The sequence below is a fragment of the Aspergillus saccharolyticus genome (genome assembly GCF_003184585.1).
Source record: "Aspergillus saccharolyticus JOP 1030-1 unplaced genomic scaffold BP01scaffold_48, whole genome shotgun sequence".
In the NCBI taxonomy this organism is placed as follows: Eukaryota; Fungi; Ascomycota; class Eurotiomycetes; order Eurotiales; family Aspergillaceae; genus Aspergillus; species Aspergillus saccharolyticus.
This window is the reverse complement of record NW_020290658.1, coordinates 15,594-38,060: the sequence shown is the minus strand read 5'-3', so window position 1 is coordinate 38,060 and position 22,467 is coordinate 15,594. Positions and strand designations below refer to the sequence as shown.

The window sequence follows — 22,467 nt, the reverse complement described above, 5'->3', positions numbered from 1 at the left end:
TCACAGGGGAGTGCAGCGGAGCAAAGTGCCTGTCGTGACATAAAAGAAATTGGAGAATAAGTGGTGTGAAGAAAAGAGATAGGCAGAAAGACGTGGTGGGAGGAAGGAGAAAGAGGGAAAGGGCGAGAGGGTGGGAAGATGTGAGGTAAAATTATTTACTAAAAAGAACGGGGGTTGACCTTAAGAGACTAGCCAGAGAAAAATTGGAGCATGAGGGAAGAAGAGAACAGAAGGGATGGATTGGAGGGATTGGAAGAGACGAAAGAAAGAAAAGAAAAATTTCATCATCTCATCTGATTATTATTAACTACTTCTACTCCGTCCTTTGCCCTCTTTCTTTTTCTCTCTTTTTCTCTATCTCCTGATGCTATATGCTCCAGCTGTTCTTCTCACAGTAGAATTTTCTCACTCGCCGTTCTCTGTTCTCTGACACTCTCCTCGTCAAGATTTCCTTTAGGGGAATCCAGACAGAAAAGTACGACTGGCCTTTCCAGGGGAAGGAGAACAACGAGGGGAAAAAAAGAGAAAAAAAAAAAAGAACCAGGAACTGACGATCCAATCAATTCCAACCCCTCCTTCCAATCCCTCTCGGAGGGGTTTGCGCTGAGAGACAATATCGCCGCTTTCCAGAAACTCTGGCCGAGCCTGTCTGACGGCCATCAGCCATGGAGTTCCGTTCTACTTTGTTTCGAATCGTTCTCTCAAATGATTGGTAACCTCATTTGAGATGGAGAACTATACCCGACTTTTTACTCCTACCATCCGTCACGCAGAGGAAGGGAGAATTGTCGCCGCTGCCTGCCCTGCTCGCCTCCAGCTAAGGTAATGTCGGAACGACTGGCAGTGGCAGCATGTCTCCCACCTGTTGCCCTCACTGGGTTGGCAGCGGCACCATTTCCCAGAAGAGAGAGAGGGAGTATCCACCACGAGGTCTGACCCAGCCGATGATCCGCCCAAGGTACGCCAGAAGGCAGCAGACAGCGAGCGAGTTCTTGCGCAGCAATAGATGTCCAGGTCGTCTCCTGACTGGCCGCCGGCTCGTCCGCGCTGCCCCATGCAGGGCAACGGGTGGAGAGGTGGGAGGGAAGGAGAACGTGTCGCGCGGTCTGACGCTTTGGATCGCGGTCCGCGGGTCTTAGGGGATGCATCAATGCTTTGTGTTTGGATGTTGCATGCGCTCCGTCGTCATCCCGGTTGTTCGTCCCACTGGAGAAAGCTGTAGTACGTAGGTATGTATATGTAGGTTGCTTCTTTTCCAGAGCAGAGGAGTGTGCTCCTGCGAGGCACCTCCTGAGTCCTGAGCCCTGACAGGCCATGATGATGGCTGAGAGCCTGCGAGGAGGCTTTTTCCTCTGGGTGCCCACAGCCCGCGGAGATGTTCCGGCCGGGCAACGACAACACGACCATTCAATAATCAGTGGATGGTGGCCGGAGGAGCCAGAGTTTTCTCTGGGTTCCGTTGGGGCGGAATTCTTGTCCTCTTGCATCGTTCGACCCTCCCTCCCCTTCCATCATCGGTGATCAGTTTCTGCTGCAGGCAGTGAATTGGTGCCTCGGTTCGACGTAGCAGCAGACCTAATGGTCTTCCTTGTCGTCTTGTCTGACCAGTTGTCATGGAACCACCAAACCTTCCAAAAACACTCGTGACCAGACCTGACGAGGATTTTCCCTGCCTCCGCACGGGCCGGGGTCTGGATTGACCGCTGTGCTTACCATACCATACCAAAGCCGCTCCAGGAATGACCAGTGTTTGAAGACATCCTGCGACACGAGCACTATTGAGGTTTAAACAGCTACTACTAGACTATATACATAACTTACTTGGAGACCTCCGATGACCAGGCTGTAAGAGGAAGGGAATTCCTTCTGGGTAACCGGCCCTCGCCTGCCACCAGGTCACCTACGCAGTCTCGCAGATCTGCAACCCCAGCATTGCTGACTCCGAGCCTGGGCAAGTGCGGGAGGGGAAATCATCACGAGGTGCAGTCAGGAGATCAGCTGAGGGCTTCGGAATGATGGATAGGCATGGGCTGATGGGTCAATTAGTTACTGTGTTTTACATTGGACACTGATCGCGGAGGAAGCGCTCGAACTCGACAGAACAACTGTAGAAGCTGGACCCTGCCACTTGTGACAAAGCAGGAGGGCGTGCTCTTTCTGTACGACTTGTGAAAGGATATGCTATACTTGATTTTCTTAGCTCGAAAGTGTATTGAAGACTCTCTCTTTCGCCTGATGTCATACCTTCGAGTTAGCGATTGGTCGCATTCGTAAACACTTGACCCAGGCGGGGAACCTTGAGACAGGTAGAGACCAGCACGAAATGAAGAGGATTAAGGTACCTAGTTACTTCAAGTGTAATCCATTGAAACCGCATACTTCCCCGAGAACCTTTCTTCATCACTTTGTACTAATCAATGTGAACTTGAAAGTTGTGGTCGACCTGAAAATGAAGTGGTTGTCGGCAGCCGCAGGCAGCCTGGTGTGTATTCCGTAGTAGCCAAAAGGGACCGACCGAGAAACCTCGCTCCAATGCCATATCCGGCTTAATCAGTCATTTCTTCTCCCCTTCACATGAAGAGCAGCTCAACTTCCAGGGAGACTGAAACCAATATTCTTCAATTTATTCCACACCCACACCTCCTTGAGTTCCCTATTCTTCTGGGCACACAACCCTCCATCCCTCACTCCTCTTTCAGCAACCACTTCTCCTCCACAACTGCGCGAGTCCTGCGCCGTCCGAGAGGACAGAAATAGGGACTCTTTATCACCTCGAACCCTGAAAGCAGTATAATCCGTCACCACCACCTCAAAACCTCGGCTGTACAAAAATCCTACGCCCCAAAAGACCAAAACCCGACCACAAAATGTCCTCCTCAAATCCCAACCCCCCAGCGTCTCAATCCGAGCATGTCACATCTCCCGCGACCAACAACCCCTCCACCAACCCCGCAGAATCCGAATCCCGCTCCGCCACCACCGCCACGAACACAACCACCCCACAACGCCCTCAACCCGCCCAAGTTGACGACGAGGACTCCGATTTCGATGAGCTGGACGGTAATTACTCCCCTTCCTCTGACCTAAGCATGCCGCTTGCAACCTAACACAAACTGAATCTATCTAGATGTCCTCGACAACTTCAACAAACCCCCCCCAGCCTCAGCCCCAGCGCAAACCACAGATGCACCAACCGAGGATGTCGATCTTGACGAGGAAGCCTTTCTCAGACAACTCGAGAAAGACATGGCTAGTCTGATGGGCGCGGGCGGCAGCGGAGCCGATAACACCACCACGACGGGTGCAAGCGCAGGGATCCCGGACGGGCTCGGCGATGGCGAGGAGGCGCTTGAGAAGGACGCAGAGATGTTCGCCAAGTATCTCGAGGAGAGTGGGGTGTCGGCGGAGGATCTTCTGAAGCAATTGGTAGGGGATTTGATCAAGGGAGGAGGAGATGGTGGCGCTGCTGATAATGGGAAGAAAGACGCGGGGGGGGGTGGTAGTAGTAAAGCGCAGGGGGGGAAGAAGAAGAGTAAGAGTAAGAAGAAGACTGGTGGGGATGGTGATGCTGCTGCTGCTGGAGAGGCGTCTGGGTCTACGGTTAAGACTACTGCTTCTGCCGCCGCTGCCGCTGCTGCCACCACCCCGGAGACATTCAACGATACTATTCAGCGCACGATTGAGCGGATGAAGGAGTCTGGCGACAAGGCGACGGCCGCGGCCGAGGAAGAAGATGCGGATGCGGATGACCTGGTGGCGCAGCTGATCAAGGCGATCGAGGCGGGCGGCGCTGGGGGCGACGGGAACGAAGCCGACCTGACCAAGATGTTCATGGGAATGATGGAACAGCTGTCTAACAAGGAGATCCTGTACGAGCCGATGAAGGAGCTCGACGCCAAGTTCGGACCCTGGATCGCAGAGAACAAGGCCTCCGGCAAGGTTTCTGGGGATGAACTGGCGCGCTACGAGAAACAGGCCGGCGTCGTCGCGCAGATCGTGGCCAAGTTCGAGGAGAAAGGGTACACGGATGAGGATCCCAAGTGTCGGGAGTATGTGTGGGAGAAGATGCAGGAGGTGAGTTTCCTTGCAGAGGCTGAGTGTTGGGATTGATTGATACTGACATCACATTGCAGATGCAAGGCTGTGGTAACCCTCCCGATGAGTTGATCTCGGCGCCGATGATGGAAGATCTCATGGGTGGAGGTGGTGGTGCTGGCGCGCCGGACTGCCCGCAGCAATGAAGCTTTAGGACTGACACGGATGATTTTGGATTGATGATACGAATTTCTGGGTGGGCCGCCTGTCTATGTATTGTACATATATCCGTCTGTTTGCGCCATGCCCTAGACTTTTGTCGCAATGGCTTGATATTGTGTTCAACGATGAGAAAAGAAGGGTCTCATTGTGGGTATTTCCGCAATGATACCTACCAGTGTCGATACCAATGGCAGTCTAATGACATTTGCCCACAATAGACCAATTTATAGAGTATTACTAATCACACATCATATGCTGTATATCCAGACGATCAGCACAACCGAGCGGACTCTATATAGTAATTCTATCTACATGTCCCAAGCATGAGCCCACAGACCAGACCCAGCACCCTAAAAAGTAAAAACAAAAAAGTCGACCAGCGACATTCAGAGCCAAACAGCCCCAAAAGCATCACGACATATCCATATCCTGACTGTGCACCATCCCCACCTCCGTGTCCCCTGCCAGATCCATAAAAATATCATCATACTCCTCATCACTGAACGACGAACCCTCACCAGCATTAAACCTGCCCTGCGCATCAGCAGCTCCATCCCGCTCCAATTCTAAAATGTACTCATCCAACGCGTCCGACCCCCCCTCCCCCTCGTCCGGTAACTCTGCCTCGTCCTCCTGCCCATCCATCCCAATCCCGCCCGCAAACTCAAACTCATCCACCGCCGACCGTCGCATCGCCTCTCCCCACCGCCTCTGCTCCGCCACGTGCTCCAAAAGCACCAACTGCTCCCCGCGGTTCTCGAACCGTCCGTCCTCGCGGTCCCGTTTGATGCGGTTCAGGAAGGCGTTGCGCCGTGTGTTGCGCGCCGCGGGCGAGACGGACGTCCCCGTGTACGTCCGGTTCGTGCGCGAGGCAGCGTTAGTGAGGGGATTGGCGATCTGGGAGGCGAAGCGAGTAGCGAAGCGGGAGGGATTGTGGCTTGTGGGGGATCCAGATGCTACTGCTTCTTCGTTCGTAGGGATGAAGGTGTTGTCGGGGTGGAAGGAGAAGAGAGGGGCGGGTGAGGCGGTCGTTACAACAGGCTGTTTCTGTATAGGGGACCCGAAGAAGTATGGAGATGGGCGACCGGAGAGTGGGGAGGAAGGGAGGAAGCTTGTTGCTGGGGTTTCAGGGTCGGTGCGGGCAGCGGCATTGTGGTTGGTGGTGGTGGTGCCGTTGACAAGAGGGCTGGAGAAGATGTTGGATCTTGTGGTGGCGATTGGCGTGTTGGGGGTGGTCATTGCTGAGGCTGTTGATGATGGCGACGACGACAATGCTGGTAAGGTATGATGGCGATGGGGGGAGAGTGGTGACGAACGCGTGGGCGTGCTGAAGCGCGATTGCGTTTCGGCAAAAGGCGGGGTCGGAGACTGTGGTTGCTGTTGCTGCTGATGATAGGTAGGATGTGTGGCGATCATCATTGCGAAAGAAATTGGTTTGCAGGAATAGAAGTTCAAAACGCGAAGAGCAGGCGGGTGATTACCGCTAGACTCGATAGTTGAGATGTGATCCCGCGGTACAAAAGAGTGAGCTTTTGGCTTGGTCCCGAGCGGAAGTCCCACTTGAATTTATGGCTGTAAGTCAAGATAAGAGAGTCGCGAGATTGAGCATCAGTTGATCATGCAACTCGAGGGCAGACAGGCGTGCAGATGATATTTACAGGAGTACCGTCGTCTTCAAATTGCCCAGCCACTGCGAGTACGCACAGGATTCGCATTCCGGCGAGGGGAGACTTCCGCAACGCGTCCGCATCAAACACGAAGTCACGTGTCACAGATCGGCCGTTGATTGATTCCTAAGGCAGCAAGGCAGGCATGCTGTCCCAGTCCAAATAGGGGGTTGCTTTGTCAGGGGGTTCTTGGTGATCGCTAGTGTTAACAAGAACTAGAGATCTACGTATTATTGATCAGACCCGAATCGAGTATAGGATAACAGTTGCAGCTGAAAGTCAAAGACACCTGCAATATTTCCAGCACCGAGGCGACATTTGGTCTACCTGACCCCTGATATAGCCATTCCAAGGAACACAATCACCATACCGGAGTAGAATCCTCATAAACAACAATCCGCCCCGAAGATCGTAATTTGCATCGAAGCATGATGACGACATACTGCTGGCCGGATATAAAACGTTACGCGCAGCGACCATCTGCAGGGGAACGGTAGTCGATCGATTGGTCATGAGACCAGCTACCAGACGTTCCGAGGCAGTGATACCGCATGACACATGCTTGAGACGACCGTTTACTCAATGATCTACACAGCCCACAGGGATCACACTTGAGATTTCTCAATCATTTGGTCAATTAAATACATACAATCAAAAGCTTTTTGAAGGCTGAGATCGAAGACCTGCAATCCAGAGAGCGAAGATAGTGAGATGGAAGGATGCCACTGTCAGCGTCTCCTAGAATGAATGAAATGCTTCGAGGGGGGAATCAAAGTAAACAAGACCAACCATGCTAGAACAAAATCCGCTGTGCTATGTAAAGGAATGTAGTGTATGTCGGAAAGAAGCGACATATGGTCTATCAGAGAACAGAAAAGGGGTTCTGCAAACTGTGAAGCACACATCACAACAAAGAACTGAAAAAACAATGAACATCAGATACGAGGAATCCCTCGCCCACAAGCGCCATGAAAACTGCGTGATAGTCGTACAAACTTTACAGTTCCGGAAGGAATATCCAGACAGTGTATCTTATCGGATACAAGCAGATACAGAGACCGAATCTCCGGCCAGACTTAAAAGTTTGATGCCGCGTTCACTGGACCAGGGTTGTGATACTGGTCAAGTGTGGTCTTGAAGGGCGTTCCGCCGGCACCGGGGCTAGGAGCCTTCTCTCGAGCACCAGATCCGACGGCGGTACCGCTCATCAGGTCAGCGGCTTCATCGTTATCGTGAGCAGCTTTGCGAGCGTGAATCCTCCAGGCCACCACAGCGATGGCTCCAAGGATGATCGCACCACCGACACCCACGACAACACCAATGATAATCTTCTTTTGAGATGACGAGAGACCGGAGCTGCCGCTAGAGCTGCCGGACGAGGCTCCGCTGAGGCTGGGAGAATCGGTCGCACTGCTAGCCGGTGTGGAGGTGGTGGTGAGAGTGGTCTGCACGGGGGTTCCACTGATGGTCTCAGTGGTAACAACGGTCTTGACAACGGGGGTAGCAGTGGTCTGGGCCGTAGTTTCCGCAGTCGTCGTGGAACTATCTGTGTTGCCGCTGTCGTTATTGTTGTTGTTATTGTTGTTGTTCGAGGAGGTCGTGGTGGCGGCAGCAGCGTTAGTAGTCTGAGCGGCGGTGGTATCGGCCTGCTTGGTTGTCCTGGCTGCTGGTTCTGTGGTGCTAGTAGTCTCTGAAGTCGACGTTGTCGTGGGCTCAGTCTGACTGGTGGAAGTGGTTTTCTCGGAGGAAGATGTCGACTCGGTGGAGGAGGTCGAACTGGCAGATGTGGTAGGAGCCACCTCTGTAGTAGCAGCAGCAGCCGTAGCAGAGGTGACAGCGTTTCCTACACTCGTGACCGCAGCGCTCTGGCCAGCGACGGCGGCCACGAGGGAGAGGGAGTAAAGGAGGAACGAGAGACGAGCGGCTCGCATGATGGCGGTTAGATGGGAGTATTAAGACGAAGTCGAAGGTCTCTCAAAGGCTTCCAGCGCCAAACGGACGGAGGGGGGAGTTGGAGAGATGACTGCCAGACGAGACGTGAACGGGGGATATTAAGAGGGTTAGGTTTCCAACACGACAGAAGTCCAGATGGAAGTTAGCGATCGTGGCTGTAGTCAAAGACACCGGGGTGGAAAGGGTGTCTGGTTGCAAATAGAGGGGTTAACGAGAGACTGCTGATATAATGGAGCACCCAGAGGCGTGTTAACACACGATACGAGATGGAAGTGGGTAAGAGAAAGAGCGTAAGGAGGCGCGGGATGGAGATTATTGAAAAAGGAATGGAGAGGGTAGAGACGGAAGGAAAGGAAAGGGAAACGGAAGGGAAATGCAGCAGCAGCAGCAGGAGGCAGTGGGGGAACGGGAAGGGTGAAAGGACTGGACTCAGTCACTCGAGTCTCACTCACTGACAGACAATACAGTACACCAATGGTAAACGCGTGCCCAGCCGTGGGCCCCCTCTAGTGTTGGCGCTAATGGGGGCCCACTGACCAGTCAGCGGGTGCAATATGAGACACATTGACTAAGGAGGTTACTGCATTTTGGAACATTTGGGTGCATAATGCCATATTGTAAGCATTTTCAGGCGCCTGACTTCGGGGCAGTGTCTTTTTTTTGTTTGGGGTGTGGCATTTTGGGGCCTTCTTGAGGGGGGGGGGAGGTTGGGTCAGTACGGAGTAGTCGTACTTGTGATTCGTGGTCTTCCCACCGGCACACCAGAACCTCCTTCAAAATGGGGTCTCAGTCTTACCCTAAAGCTGTTAGGATTATTAAATGTCCCCCATAACTAGGGTAACTAGTTAAACTAACTAACTACTCCTCCGTATTTAACTAGCAGTCTAGCAGACCATTTACCTACTCTGCTCGCCGTTCCTCCTCTTCGCGTAACGCTCAACCCTCTTCTTTCAGCCCAAATTTGAAAATAGATAGTGTAGGAGATCTTTATCCGATCTCCCCTAAATTAATGAAGATTCCGGGACTATGGTTCGGTGATACTATTTTAAGGTCCATACCGTGGATTCGACGTACCATCAATCACCGTACCACAGAACTTCATTCAGGTTCACCTTCAGTTCCTGTCTTACAGTGCCTTTCTTACAGGTAGAGATCCGACTTTGTTGAACTTGTCCAAAACGATTCTCCTTTAGGTTGCGTGTTTCGCCTGAAAGACCCGCGTTCCTCCGCGCGTCGTGGGCGAGAGGACTGGTGAGTTTGTTAGCCCACAATCCACATCGCCCATCGGACCCTTGAGGAGACAGGTACACTACTGCAGAAAAAGAAATTTCTGATTGGCAACACGGTCTCGTGCCTGAAAGAAATTTTCGATTCAGACCCATCGACATATGCCGGTACAGCCGACGTGTGCTCCATAATCAGACTCTGTTTGTGTTAGTCAACTATTCTTTTCTTCTTTTCTCTTTTGGGGTGGGCAGATCGCCTTAATCACCCAAACATAGTTTAGCGTGGCGAGACAAAGGAAGGGCAGGGACAAGCAGCCTGAGCCACCACCATCACTCATCCCTTCTTGGCTTGTCGGTGCTGGAGCATGCCCTACGGTGGTGCTCGACCCCATTCCAAGGACATGACGCAGATACCGGTTCCATATAGCAACGGCTTGGGGTGTGTATTGCAGACTCCATCGATTTGTGGCGTCTGGCATGTCGGATGCTAAAGAGACAGGGGGTTCTGGACTCACTCACAATGGCAGCTTGCGTGTCGCACGCACATCGAGACAAAGAGATCGGGGGAAAGCTTGGTCTCATCAGATCTCATTGATACAAGAGCTTCGCGAGACGTATTCATTGTTTCCTCCGCCTTCTGTGATCCTTGATGTGTAAATTGTCTCAGATGCAACAGTCATAACACAGAATGATATCATCGTCTACTACTTCGTCCACCCGTGGGAATTGATCTTTCTATCCAGCCATCCTAAAGGTACGACCAGCTGAAGACTTCGACAGAGTCGACCACACGTGAAAAAGTGCAATTATGGTGCAGTTACCATCGTCTCTAGACCTGCAGGATTCTCAATGTAGAAATCCGTACGAGAGTCGGGTGCTAAGCAGTGGGCAATCGTCTAAGCCTCATCATGATCATCATGGTCATCATGCAGAGATCTTCGCCTCAGTCCTTAACCCACCGCATGCTCACGCCGGTAAAGCCTTATTGAAAGTCATTCTATCTCTCGCTGTACAGCTCGAGCACGAATCTACCGACAAGCTACACAATATACACTATGCTTTCTACTGTACCCAGATACATTAACCATGCCACAACCGAAACCCTATCCATAGCACAAGCCACTCGAGAGCAGCCACTACCTGCAGAAGATGAGCCATTGATCGGATAGCTCACGCGGTACGATGAACAAGCCACCGCCAGGACCACCCAGACAGTAGCAGTATGACCTGGCAAACATCTGATCCCAAGATCTCGTCAACAGATCCTGATAGTTAACTTAGCCAAAAGTAACAGCCACCCGGACGTAGCCACGAGACTGAGAGTTGCCACGATCGTGACTCTGCTTTCTACCACAGCCGTCATCTCATACCTATCTGTCACTCACTATGTATGCCTTTACCGAGACCGACGCTAGGGAAAAAACAATGCTTCCTCGGTTCAATGACAATTAGCACAACAAATCATCCCAGGCTAATTAACGGCCTACTTCTGGCCGTTCTACCCGCTGAATCTCCGAATTAAGATACAGAAGCACGGTTGCACCATACCTGTCAGTCATCGGTAGTTTTAGGGAGACAGACAGAATCACACTCTGCTGAGTTGGCCAACTTCAACACAGAAGGAAGAAAGGGAGGGCCTAGCCCAGAACCCTCGAGACCCTGCATGACACCTGTAGCGGTAGGTTGTAACCACGGGCCCGGTGGCACTGCTTCCGACCTTCTCTCTCATAACCAACCATGCGCACACAACATGACCGCGCACCCTCCTCCCATCCAGTGCGGCATTAACTCACGAGACTTTCTTTCCGTAAACTTAGCCATACTTAATACCACTTATCTTTACACGCATGTATAGTCAAGGCAATTCTTAGAGAATCAACTTGCAGTTCGCTTAGTAAACAGCGACATTCATTTCCTCGACATTCTGCCCTCCCCCATATTTATTGCTTTCCCGGCTGATCGGCAGCGGGTGATTCGAGGAGCAGAGTTCTAGACTTTCAGTTGCGCAATTTGCACAACGCTGGCTGCTCGAGCCTCCCCACCAGGGGGGTCGTCATCAAACCTGGCAGTAACATGCGCCTTTATGTACACAGTATGCTTCAGGAGTCTAGGTCTAACTAAAGTTCTTGGTCTAGAATCAACTCATACAAGGTGGTGACGACGACGTGGGACCGGTTGCGGGAAGGCTTGGGGTATGCGTGCGGGTTTTGTCTCCGCATGCGTGCTCGTGTGTGCACAGTACGTTGACTCGTACTCCGTACCTACTCATGTTGCTGTTGTTCTTAGGAGGATTGGCGGCCTAATGCTAACTTATTCGTTGTGTACATTGAGTTAGTCCGAAAGGGTCGGTTGGAGTGAGGGTGAGTAGACTTGAATGCCCCGTGTTCAACTAAAGCCTCGGTGTTGCTGCAGTGACTCTGAAATAGGGCGGGTGGGGTGTGTTCAATTGCCCTATGCGGGTCCGCCTTGACAGGCAAGCCCTTGTGCGCTTTGGAAGACGTGCATTCCAACGCTCTGCAGGGTCAGCTTGCAGTTCGAGCTGGTTGTTGCTGTGATGTCGAGTCGAATCACACAGGCGTGCCGGGTGCGAGGAAGGTAAGGCTTGAAATCTGCGAGGAGGAGATTTGTTGCATCTACATGCAAGCCGTCTCTTCCTAGGATGAACGTCCGTCTAGTAGAAATGACTTTTTGATTCTGTTGTTGGTCGGTCTGCGGTCTGTGATGTCAAGGATGATATTGAGGTTTACTTACCACCATAATGCCAGGCCGAAATGTCTGAAGAACTACTAACTAAAGCGAACCAGATAGGATGGATGCTCGCTACTGGTGAGACGAACATATTTACGGATGGCATTGATCTAGCACCGGACAAGAATCGAATCATAACCAACGAAGCACGAACAGTCTCAGTCAACGGGTATCATAGGGATGTATATCAATAAACATAACTCTTCCGCAGTCGGGATGACCAAAACTACCGATTAGAACTTTTCCGTCGGCTTCCCTTTGAGCTGATTCTGGATCTCTTCCTTGAAGTAGACCCAGAACTTGCTCGGAGGAGAATCTAAGGTTGAGATGAGAGTATGTTAGGATCGTCGAACCCCACTCATTGTGTTTTGAGACTACAGCAGCTGGCAGTCAATCTGTCTCTCTATGTGGGCATACCAGGGTTTAACAAACGGCCGGAGCCGCTGATCCGGGGCGTCTCTGAAGGAGGCAAGCCGTGTTTCACACGCTCAACTTGTTCATGAACCTTGCCAACGACTCGGTGAAACGTCCGGCTGGAGAGTAGCTTTTTGTCACAAGGATGATTTGTCAGTCTGGAAGTGCCCCGTGGTGAGCGGTTGTCGTTGCGGACAAACCTGCCGAACGAGCAGCGTCTGGGAAGAGGGAGATGTGCATTAGCATTCGGTTGCTGTGTGTCTTGTCAAGGGAGAATCCATTGATTTCCGGAGACACACCTCCAAAGCTTGGATTCCAAGCATTCGAAAGACCATGCTGAAGGACTATACCGTCTAGCTAAAGAAGATGGACAGCAATGCAGTCAGTGGTTGCACGAGAACATTGAAGGCGGAGATTAAGGAATGAGAGTCCGAGATGAGAGATTAGAGGGAAAGGCGGAGTGGTCTGACAGGCCAATGACAGCCGCAGCCGATACTGAGCAAGCAGCAAGCGAACCGAGGCCAATCAGAGACAAAAAAGTCCCCGAGGCGGGATGAAAACCTTCCAGTTACAAAATGCATCTCCGACCATTGATGGGGGTTGGGAAGCATGTCCGAGATGAATTAACTAACTAGGTAGTAGATCAACTCTATCAACTATTGACTCTCACAGGGCAAAAATTCATGAGATCTCCTGATTACATCACTGTTGTCCTGAGCCAACGGACAATCCAAGGTCCCTGAATATGCCTGTCCATATCCGGATCATTGCGAAGGACCATCAGCGATAGTAATCCCCATTGTAATGATTTAATCCAATTCAATTAGTTTTATACAAAATCGATCCTGCCGTGGTCACCAAGAATTATCCCTCGTCTGTGTTGATATGGGTTGAATTTGCAAGTACATGTTTACTCGGTGTACTTGCTCTTCCCAAGTCTTGCTTCGTCCTTTTTCTCGCTTCTCATCCCTCCTTGTCTCTCATTCAAGTCACCGGACTGTTGGCCGCCTCTGTTTCGCCGCGCGGGGAGTGCAACGCTGAAATAACGTCGCGGGGGTTCAAGGAGAGAAAGAGAAAAAAAAACTTCCCATTGCTCTCTCGGCCTTGAACCTGGTTCAAAGCATTCTCCCCCTTTCTGGCTGAGATGTTGGGCGGCATTTTTCATCGTGAAGATTAAATATAGCAAAGGAATTCCACCAGCCACGATCTTTGCCACCTGAAATCGGAATTATAATCTCTTTCTGACCCCTCCAACCCTCATACTACTCAGACTACCGGGATCTTGGATTCAACTGCATCCGTTGGCTGCAAGTCACGCCAATCTAACTTTGGTGCAAAGGGAAAAGGCAAAAAAACAAAAAACGACTAGTCCATTGGACGAGTCAGCCTGACAACTACGATTCGTGCGCGCCTTGTCCCCGTGAGATCGATAAATCTGGCCAAGCACAGCATTGCCGTGTCGAGGGGCAGCTTCCACAGCTGTCCCGATCTGTCAACGCTTCAGATATCCCCCTCACCATCCCTGCTGCCACACCCCCCATCAGGCTACGAGGCGACTGTCACCGATAATACCACCACCACCACCGCATCAAATACCCGCTCTCCCTCTCCCCAAAGTACTGCCAGTCTCCGCAACGGTCCTCGCACACTCGCAGCCACCAGAAAGCGGGTCTCCAAAAAGGCGCGCGGCGTCCTGGGTAAGGTTCGGGCCTTCCAGAGGATCGCTGCGGCCAAGATGGCTCATCCCTCCATCAAAATCGACACGAGCGTCCCAGCCACCAAGCGCGCTTTCCCCGAGGATAATGAGGCAGGCTTGGATGTTCTATATGGCTCCGATGATGCTCCAGCGTTGGACACTGGCGATCATGATTCCGTGCCGCCGTTTCTGTGTCAGTCAGTCCTAGGTCCGTGGGCGCCCGCTCCCTTTACCCCTCTTCTATGCGCTTGTTTCTTTGCTGGATACATTTTCTTTTTGCGCTGGTCCTTCCGACACTAATACTTGTCATACTCGTACTACAGAGATTCATCAGAAATTCGAAGCACTCGAATGGATGCAAGGGACACGGCTTCTGGCGGCCAACGACCCCTCACACCAGTGGGCGCTAGAGGCAGATCCGGAAGTCAGAGCAAGGAACCGTTATATGAACGTTCAGGCATGGGCCAAAAATCGCATTCACTTGCGTGTTCCGGAGGGCGAATGCGACTTCATCAACGCGTCTCCGATTGTACTCCATGATTCTGTGTCGCAGCAGGCAAGGAGGTATATTGCGACCCAGGTAAGCATGCATATGGGCTAAACACCTTTGTGACTTGTACTGACCGGTCCTGCACGACCAGGGTCCCAAGCTTGGTCATGTCGCCCATTTCTGGCAGATGGTGTTCCATGAGAGTAAGGAGGTCGGAGTAGTCGTCATGCTTACGCAGACGTTTGAGTCCGGACGCGAGAAGTGCTCGCAGTATTTTCCCCTCGATAGTGACAGCCCCTCCATGCCACTGCGGCGAGTCGAGCCAGAACCCTATGCAACCGAGGACGATCAGTCCAGTGATGGCGACCTCCTGGGCGAAGTTACACTTTTGGAGTCCACATGGGACACTGCGTCGCGGTCTGAGATCCGGAAGCTCCAGCTCACCCTCGGCGACGAGTCCAAGACCGTGTGGCATTTCTTGTTTGCTGGCTGGGCCGATTACTCCAAGCCTGAAGGCGAGGATCGGGATGCGCTTCTTCAGCTTATCAAGCTGTCCGAGTCGAAGAGCGGGCCGGACAACCCGCGCATCGTGCACTGCAGCGCCGGCGTGGGCCGCACCGGCACTTTCATCGCGTTAGACCACTTGCTGCAAGAACTCGAATCGGGCCAGCTGCTGGAGGCGGTCAACCCGGAGATCGACCCAGTCTTCGAGACGGTCAACCAGATGCGCGAGCAGCGAATGATGATGGTGTACAACGAGATGCAGTTGCAGTTCATATACGAAGTTTTGCGCGAGCAGACCGATCTGAAATTGGGCAAGGCTCCCGGGTGCAAGTCGGAGGAACGATCCACGAAGATGGCCAAGTTGTCTAATGAAGTCAACTATCTGCCTTCCTCCAAACCGGAGTTGGAGCCCGCCAGGGATGACCCCTCGACACCGACTCGTAGCTGGTCGGGGACACCGGAGGTGTCTGATAATGAATGAGCCCTTGCCTGCAAACTCATTCACTATAATCATTACCTATAACTTCCTTCGCAGTACATATTTTTTTTCTTTTCTAATGGTTATATTTTTTGAACACCCTTCTTTCCCCGATCATACTCACTGCAGTTACCTATTACCCCTACCCTGCGCGTCACATTATAGTCACGATGAATACTACTTTTACGGATGAACCATCAGCCTTGTCATCTATTATGTCTCTGCCTGCCTCTCACGCGCTCGTGTTGTTTCATGTGCCGCTTCGTTAATCGTGGCTCTCGCGACAGAACTGGATTTGATACTGAGGACCTAGTATGGCTGCTGGCCCGGCTTCCGAGACAGGATACCCATGGCATCTTGTTCCATTCGTTTCATCTTTCTTTGCTACTACAACACCTTACACCCATACCCATGTTAGAATTGTGACTTGTACTCCATGTCTAACCTCATTACAAGCAGCTACTACCCTCCACCCATCACATAGACCTGTTATTATGAAATCACATATGAAAACCCCACAATCCAACCAAAATCACTTTTCCTATGAGATGACAATCGCGATAATATAGCTTGACACCTACTAACCCTTTCCCAGCCACGAGAAGCCTATATCTTAGACAAATCCTACTACGTAGCTCAAACCCAGCTACAATCCCGACCATGAAACTGAAGTACAGAAACAAACAACGGGCATGTTGGGTGAGTTCGGAACTCAACAACACTCAAGTTCTCATCAAACTTGTTTCCTTTGGGTGTGGTGGGCAACCGTTGAATTTGCCTTTTTCCTAACATCTCGATTGTCACTCGTCTTCAATGTAAGTAACGTACAATTGTGTTCACCCAGGCTCAATGTTGAATACGCGTTTATTTACAATGATTGCGCTTTTGAATTTCACTGCCTCTACCCGTACTTGGATCACCGCGTGAGGATTTCCAGTTCAGTACTGACTGGATGAGAGTAGATAACCCCTTCTCGGTAAGGGTAAGAGGCAGGAGAGAAACGGATTGGAAGGTTCTTTGGGGGGAGAAGAGTAAACGAGATAAAGTAGATGGCGCGGCGCGGCGCGGAAAGTAAAGATAGGCAGATATGGTGAGACACTTGGAATTCGATAGCGGTCATGAGGTGTTCGTGACATACATTCATGAGGGGTAGAAAGGGGACATTGACAATGGTAGTGGAAGGTATGTTGTGGCTATAGGGATAAGAGGGCTGAAGGATGGCGAGGGTGATGAGGGTCATGCAACGACGGGTTTGAACGGATGGATAGGGTGCGGTACATTTGAAAACAATGCAGAGGATAGCGCCAAACGGATTACGCTCGTGAATCCCTTCTGAAGTGTGGGTAGTGGGAGCTGGTACGCCTTGCCTGGTGTCGCACAGGACACGCTGGCACGAGCGACCTCACTGGCATAGAGGGAGATGATCCGAGGCAAAAGTGTGGATGGAAACTGACTGACTGATTGATTGAAGGAATGATGGGAGAGGGAGAAAATATCACAATTATATATCAATCAGTTTTCACCCAATCAAACAAACAAATCAACCACCCCAACTTTTTTTATATTCAAATCAATCACTCCGTTTCTTCCCATCCCCGTCTCCCGGCGAGGACCGCTTGAAATCCTCGGCGGCAGTCGTCGTGCCGGCCAGCTCGTCCGGCCCATCCTCCGTATCCCAATTGTCCACGGCGTTCTCGTCCCAGTTGTCCACCTCCTGCTCCAGGTTCAGAACACCCGTCTCCTGCGGGCCCAGGCCGTCTTCGTCCTCGTGGTGATCGCCGGCGAATCCCAGTTCTACGTCGTCGCCGCCGTCGCCGCCCAGGGTGCCGAAGCGGGCCTTGCGGCGCCGGTCGAGCATGCGGCGGTGGTACCAGCTACATAAACCGACAGCGCCCAAGCTGCCGACAATGTTGGCGAGCAGGTCGAAGGGGTCGAAGATGCGGCCGTTGGGGAGGAGGCCTTGGACGATCTCGGAGCCGATGCCGAGAATGAGAGTGCAGACAACGAGGGTCAGGTGTAGAGTGCGGCGGCGGGAGGTGTCGGGAATCCAGTAGAAGACGAGAGAGAGGAGGAAAAAGGTCACGACATGGAGGAATTTGTCATTGGGTTGGAGTTGGGACGGTATACTGGACGAATCGCTGTGGGGGAGAAGTCCGATATAGGCGGCGATGATGAGGAGGAAGACAAACGCGCCTAGCAGGAGGGTTAGTACAACGTAGAGATATGAGTCGGCGAACCAAGCAGAGAGGAAACAGAGAAATCCCGGCTATTCCCAGGCGATTCTCGCATGGTTGATAGAGAGAGCTTGTGTTGTCCGGAATGGGACGCCGTGACGTGGGAGAGCAATCGATAAGATGATTTGCCTAGGCAGAAGACCAGGTACTTACCCGCGAAAGGATAGCGGATTCGCATGATGAGCGAGAGTGAGGGAGATGTAGAGAAGCAGTCAAGCAGAGAAAGGACTAGTGAACAGTGACCTAAGAGCTGAGAGGGAAGCACAGCAGTGATTGATAGATAACAAATGTAGATGAAGCCGGGCTCAGTCTACAGTCAATTCAGCGGCCGGGAACGTCATGTGCCTGTGCTGTGCTGTACTGTGAGTCTGTGACCATACGGTAAGGTTAAGTTAACTGACTTAAGGTCAAAATCAGGCAGTCAGGCATGCAATCATCATCATCAGCAGTTACTTCTGTCATTCACAGGGCGTGGACTTTTACTCCAAGCAACAAAATAGCATCTGCAGACAATCAATGATACAACCGAGCACACAGCCACCCTGTCGCTGACATTCCCTGTTTGTGTCTTGCATTTTATGATCTTATTTCTTCGATCTCTCCGCTTAATATCAGAACTGCGCGGTTGGTCTAAACCTGCGGCCGCCGTTCCGCCTTTCACGGCTGGAAACCTCACCTCATCCCGTTCGCGCAGAGAACCTCGTAACTGTACGGAAGGCGCCCTTTACTTTCTTCCATCAAATCTGCCTCCCCGGCCATCATTTTTGGCTGATCTTTCATCGTTCTTCGCTTCTTCGCGCTCGTTTCTGAATCTCTATGTCGTTTTCCGCCGGTCTCCCCGCCCCGTTCTTCCCTCTCCGGACTTGAGATTCCCAGCCGTGGAGAAACGAGCCCCCCCTCGCCCGCGCCCCAGAATCGGGGTTTTGGAGCGAGCATGTCGCTCGGACACCACCACGCCTGGCTACCCCCTGGCCATCTGCGCCCTCCCGACGATCTTCATGATGCGCGGTCGGCCAATGGCTATTCCAGATCTTTTTCCGGGGCTCGTACCCCCCAGTTGCGCGCTTCGGCCGATGCCGACGGGCTGCACGCGGGAACTTTGATATCCGATGCTGATCTGGCAACCGACGATGACCCACGTATCGCCATGTTCCGCGACCTATACAAGCGCAGCGAGGCGCAAATAAATACCCTCTTTGCCAACCAGAAATCCGCCGAGGAGGCCGCCCGCAGTGCGGTCCCCGATGCCGAGGAGCCCCAGACTAAGGGCCAACGCGCCGAGGAGTCAGCTCCGCCTCCCGCGCCCGCCAAGAAACCCGCGAGGAAACTGGACGATGACGACTACGACGACTACGACGACGACGACGAGGACGACGATGATGATGATGAACCCGCATCACCTCCAAAGCCTAAGTCATTCGGTACTTCCCATAATGCGAGCGGCCTCCCATCGCCTAGTCGGCCCTCCAGTGGCTCCATCTCGGTTGTCATCGAAGCGCACAAGGAACCTAAGAAAGAAACCCTGGAGGAAATCCGCAAAAAGCTAGAAGAAGATAAAAAGGCCACCGAGGAGGCTGCCAAAAGGAGCTTTCACACCCTCTTTTACACCTTAGAGAATGATAGAGATGCCATGCTGGACCAGCAGCGGCTGGAAGAGTCCGAGCGCCAAGTCGAAGCGGAGATGTCAGGTCAGGCCAATGCAGGAAACAGCTCCAACCCAAACGTCAATGGGTACGGCTCCCTGAGCAGCGCCAACCTAGGCGCTTCAAGCCTGACCCTGAAGAACTTGATTGCGCGCATCGACATGAAGCGCACCATGGTGCAGGCTTCGGACGCAGAGCTGCGGAGCCTGATGAGCGAAGTCCGGAAGAACCGAAGCAAGTGGGCCAGTGAAGACAAGATCGGCCAAGAAGAGCTCTACGAGGCTGCGGAGAAAGTCCTCAGTGAGCTTAAAGCAATGACTGAACACTCGTCTGCCTTCTTGACTCGTGTCAACAAGCGCGATGCGCCTGACTACCACACGAGTAAGCAACCTCCGCTTCCTGCCACAGCTATGGCCGCCTTCAATATGCTAACTCCATTCCAGTTATCAAGCACCCGATGGATCTCGGCACTATGACTAAAAAGCTCAAGGCTCTGCAGTATAAGTCGAAGCAGGAATTCGTTGACGATCTCTACCTAATCTGGTCCAATTGTTTCAAGTACAACACTAACCCCGAGCATTTTTTGCGTAAACATGCATTGTATATGAAGAAAGAAACTGAGAAGCTCGTTCCCCTTATCCCCGAGATTGTGATTAGAGATCGGGCCGAGGTGGAAGCAGAAGAGCGACGGCTTCAACTCGCAGAAATGGACGGTGCGGATGAGAGTGACGATGAGCCCATCATGTCGTCCCGAGGCAGAAAGGCACCTGGAAAGTCGTCTAAGAAGGGAGCTGCGCCTGTGCGAAACACTCCCAGCGGATCGGAGCCGCCTGCGGCTCAAGCCTCTCAACCACCCGCGCCTGTACGGTCGGACTCGGACACTGTGATGGATGGCACCCAAAACGGATTCGCCACGCCTCCTCCAGGCGGGACGCAAACCCCATCTGATCCTGCTGGTGTTGGCGCCGGTGTCCAAGGGAGTCAAGGTGATGCTATGGAGATTGATGGCTTGTTACCTTCCAGTAGCAATACTCTGACCGCTTTACCCGCGTCCGGCGTGGAGTCAGAGGACCCCGAGTACAAGGTCTGGAAGCAGGTCACGAAAAAGGATCGTGCTGTCATCGCCGCGGAGCGGCATCGTCTGTTCAAAGGCGACAAGCTCAATCCTGATGAGCCGGCTCTGCTTCGGACTAAGGCTGGTATGAGACGGTGGCTGAGAAACCAAACGCAGATCAACGCCGAGGGCGACAAGGCCCGCGAGTCTACCGCGCAGGGTTTGGACCCTGGTGCAGCGGGCGAGACCTTAGCCGAAGGAATTGAGGTGGATGAAGATCGGGTCATCCCTGATTATTACGACGTTATGTCGGGTGTCCCTGACCTGCCTCCACATCTGTCCTGGAAAGAGGATTCCGATGGTAATATCGTTGATGCCTCTGAAGAATTCTTGCGCGTGCTGCCGTCAGGGTCATTCACCCAGCCGGACAGCAAACTTTCCAGAAAGATGGACGCAAACATGCGTCAAATGCAGGAGACCCGGAAGGTTTGTTCAAAGATCGGCATCGTCAAGCAGATGCAGCTGCAATCCCAGGTAAGTGATCTCGATGTTTCTCACATGATCAAGGATTCTCATGCGTTGCAGATGTATCAAAACCAGTTTCAAAAATACCAGCCTGAACCGTTCGTTGAACATGATGTCCCTGCGCACGTGATGAACGATGGGGGCCCGGTCATCTCTCCGTGGGTATGCAAGGCAGCCCTGCAGCGATCGGTAGCCAAGGTCTTCTATCACACCGGCTTTGAGGAGTATCAACCGTCAGCTTTGGATGCGGTCACGGACATTGCATCGGATTTCTTCCAGAAGATTGGCGAGACTTTAAAATCTTACATGGAAACACCGAAGCTTCCTGCAACCGACACACCAGAGCCCAACACGGCGCCGCAGTGGAAACGAGCGTATACGGAGCCGGAAATGGTCCTTCATACGCTCTCTTCTGTTGGCGTCGATGTCGAAAGCCTGGAGTCATACATCAAAGACGATGTTGAACGACTCGGAACTAAGCTTTCCACTGCCCACGACCGTCTCCGATCATTGCTTTCTGAGCTTCTGCGCCCTGCCCTTGCAGATGGCGGCGAAGATGGCTCGAATGCTTTTCAGGATGGAAGCGAGCAGTTCATTGGTGGGGACTTTGCTGAAGATATCGATGAAGACTTCTTTGGATTCAAGGAATTGGGGCTGGACAGAGAGTTTGGCCTGGCTACCCTTAGTGTCCCGCTTCATCTTTTGCAGAACAGGATGTACAACGCCGCCCAGGCCCAAAATACAAGGTGCGTCATTTTTTCGCCTCTCCTGAACTGAGACCTCAATGCTGACATTGTCATCAGTGCCGCACAAGCCGTGACGCTCTTTCCACCACCTCCCGCTTACCCTCGCATCACATCTGAGACATTGTCTTCGCAAATCGGCCTGGTACAAGGGTTCTTGGGTGCCAAGCTGAAGACCAATAACAACGAACCTCTGGTCGAGGATCTTGAGCTTCCTCCGAAACAACGACCTACCGCCTCCCGTCCTCGTCTTCCCGCATCCGGCAAAATCCAACCGCCCTCTGCGCCTTCAGGTGTCACCACCAGCCCTCAGAAACGACCGCTTCCTCCGTCTGCTTCGAGCCAACAACCCGCCTCTAAGCTCGGGTTGTCGGAACCCAGTAAGAAGAAGGTCAAGAAGAACAGTGGAGCCGGTATCGGCGCCTCTGATTCCCTTGCAGAAGGCGATGAAACGATACTTAGTGCGGACGGCGCGAAAGCTTCAGCCACCACGGATGCCAAACCGAATATTGCCGACGAGCGTTCGGTGGATGCTTCTGATCCAAGTGGCAAAGGGGACATGGATGCCGGGCCTGACGGCATTGGCATGGAAGGCACTGACCATGCTGTCCCACTAACGAATGGAACGGCGGCTGGTGATGCGTCATGAATTGTTATGATGATCATGGTATAGACCCTCCTTGCGTGGTCATAGGTTCAACCTTTCTTTCTGGGCTTGGATGATTGGGCCGGGGCACAAGGTCGGTTTTGGAGATTCTTGTACTGTAGCGTTTGCGATTTCTATCTTTTCATCCCCCTTATCTTTTACTTTCTTACTTTTTTTTTTTTTTGCTTT

The 22,467-nt window shown here is 52.3% G+C and overlaps 8 protein-coding genes across 8 annotated transcripts; 4 read left to right on the top strand and 4 right to left on the bottom strand.

The window, feature by feature from the left end:
- Window positions 1-601: 601 nt before the first annotated feature.
- Window positions 602-1,767, bottom strand: BP01DRAFT_360463 (uncharacterized protein). Its single transcript, XM_025575922.1, has 2 exons — window positions 742-1,767; window positions 602-645 (listed from the first exon to the last, which is right to left on the bottom strand). Exon 1 carries the CDS (start codon window positions 1,314-1,316, stop codon window positions 756-758), a length of 561 nt encoding a protein of 186 aa, XP_025427327.1. The 5' UTR covers window positions 1,317-1,767; the 3' UTR covers window positions 602-645; window positions 742-755.
- Window positions 1,768-2,383: 616 nt separating this feature from the next.
- Window positions 2,384-4,473, top strand: pex19 (putative peroxisomal membrane protein receptor Pex19). Its single transcript, XM_025575921.1, has 3 exons — window positions 2,384-3,060; window positions 3,128-4,074; window positions 4,134-4,473. The coding sequence occupies exons 1-3, from the start codon at window positions 2,868-2,870 to the stop codon at window positions 4,239-4,241; spliced, it is 1,248 nt and encodes a 415-aa protein (XP_025427326.1). The 5' UTR covers window positions 2,384-2,867; the 3' UTR covers window positions 4,242-4,473.
- A 45-nt stretch (window positions 4,474-4,518) lies between these two features.
- BP01DRAFT_360460 (uncharacterized protein) lies at window positions 4,519-5,952 on the bottom strand. The gene has a single exon (XM_025575920.1). The coding sequence runs from the start codon at window positions 5,674-5,676 to the stop codon at window positions 4,669-4,671; it is 1,008 nt and encodes a 335-aa protein (XP_025427325.1). The 5' UTR covers window positions 5,677-5,952; the 3' UTR covers window positions 4,519-4,668.
- A 1,048-nt stretch (window positions 5,953-7,000) lies between these two features.
- On the bottom strand, window positions 7,001-7,855 carry midA (putative cell wall protein; the record flags this gene model as incomplete). Its single annotated transcript, XM_025576992.1, has 1 exon — window positions 7,001-7,855. One exon carries the CDS (start codon window positions 7,853-7,855, stop codon window positions 7,001-7,003), a length of 855 nt encoding a protein of 284 aa, XP_025427324.1.
- A 3,701-nt stretch (window positions 7,856-11,556) lies between these two features.
- On the top strand, window positions 11,557-15,436 carry ptpB (tyrosine protein phosphatase PTP1; the record flags this gene model as incomplete). The annotated part of the gene is made up of 4 exons (XM_025576991.1): window positions 11,557-11,624; window positions 13,736-14,169; window positions 14,285-14,541; window positions 14,603-15,436. 4 exons carry the CDS (start codon window positions 11,557-11,559, stop codon window positions 15,434-15,436), a joined length of 1,593 nt encoding a protein of 530 aa, XP_025427323.1.
- Window positions 15,437-15,529: 93 nt separating this feature from the next.
- BP01DRAFT_169809 (uncharacterized protein) lies at window positions 15,530-15,896 on the top strand. The gene has a single exon (XM_025570767.1). It carries the CDS (start codon window positions 15,623-15,625, stop codon window positions 15,857-15,859), a length of 237 nt encoding a protein of 78 aa, XP_025427322.1. The 5' UTR covers window positions 15,530-15,622; the 3' UTR covers window positions 15,860-15,896.
- A 1,107-nt stretch (window positions 15,897-17,003) lies between these two features.
- BP01DRAFT_377087 (VanZ family protein) lies at window positions 17,004-17,845 on the bottom strand (the record flags this gene model as incomplete). Its single annotated transcript, XM_025576990.1, has 2 exons — window positions 17,004-17,626; window positions 17,821-17,845. The coding sequence occupies 2 exons, from the start codon at window positions 17,843-17,845 to the stop codon at window positions 17,004-17,006; spliced, it is 648 nt and encodes a 215-aa protein (XP_025427321.1).
- Window positions 17,846-18,601: 756 nt separating this feature from the next.
- BP01DRAFT_386473 (SAGA histone acetyltransferase complex subunit SPT7) lies at window positions 18,602-22,281 on the top strand (the record flags this gene model as incomplete). The annotated part of the gene is made up of 4 exons (XM_025577674.1): window positions 18,602-19,691; window positions 19,754-20,898; window positions 20,950-21,635; window positions 21,693-22,281. The coding sequence occupies 4 exons, from the start codon at window positions 18,602-18,604 to the stop codon at window positions 22,279-22,281; spliced, it is 3,510 nt and encodes a 1,169-aa protein (XP_025427320.1).
- Window positions 22,282-22,467: the final 186 nt, after the last annotated feature.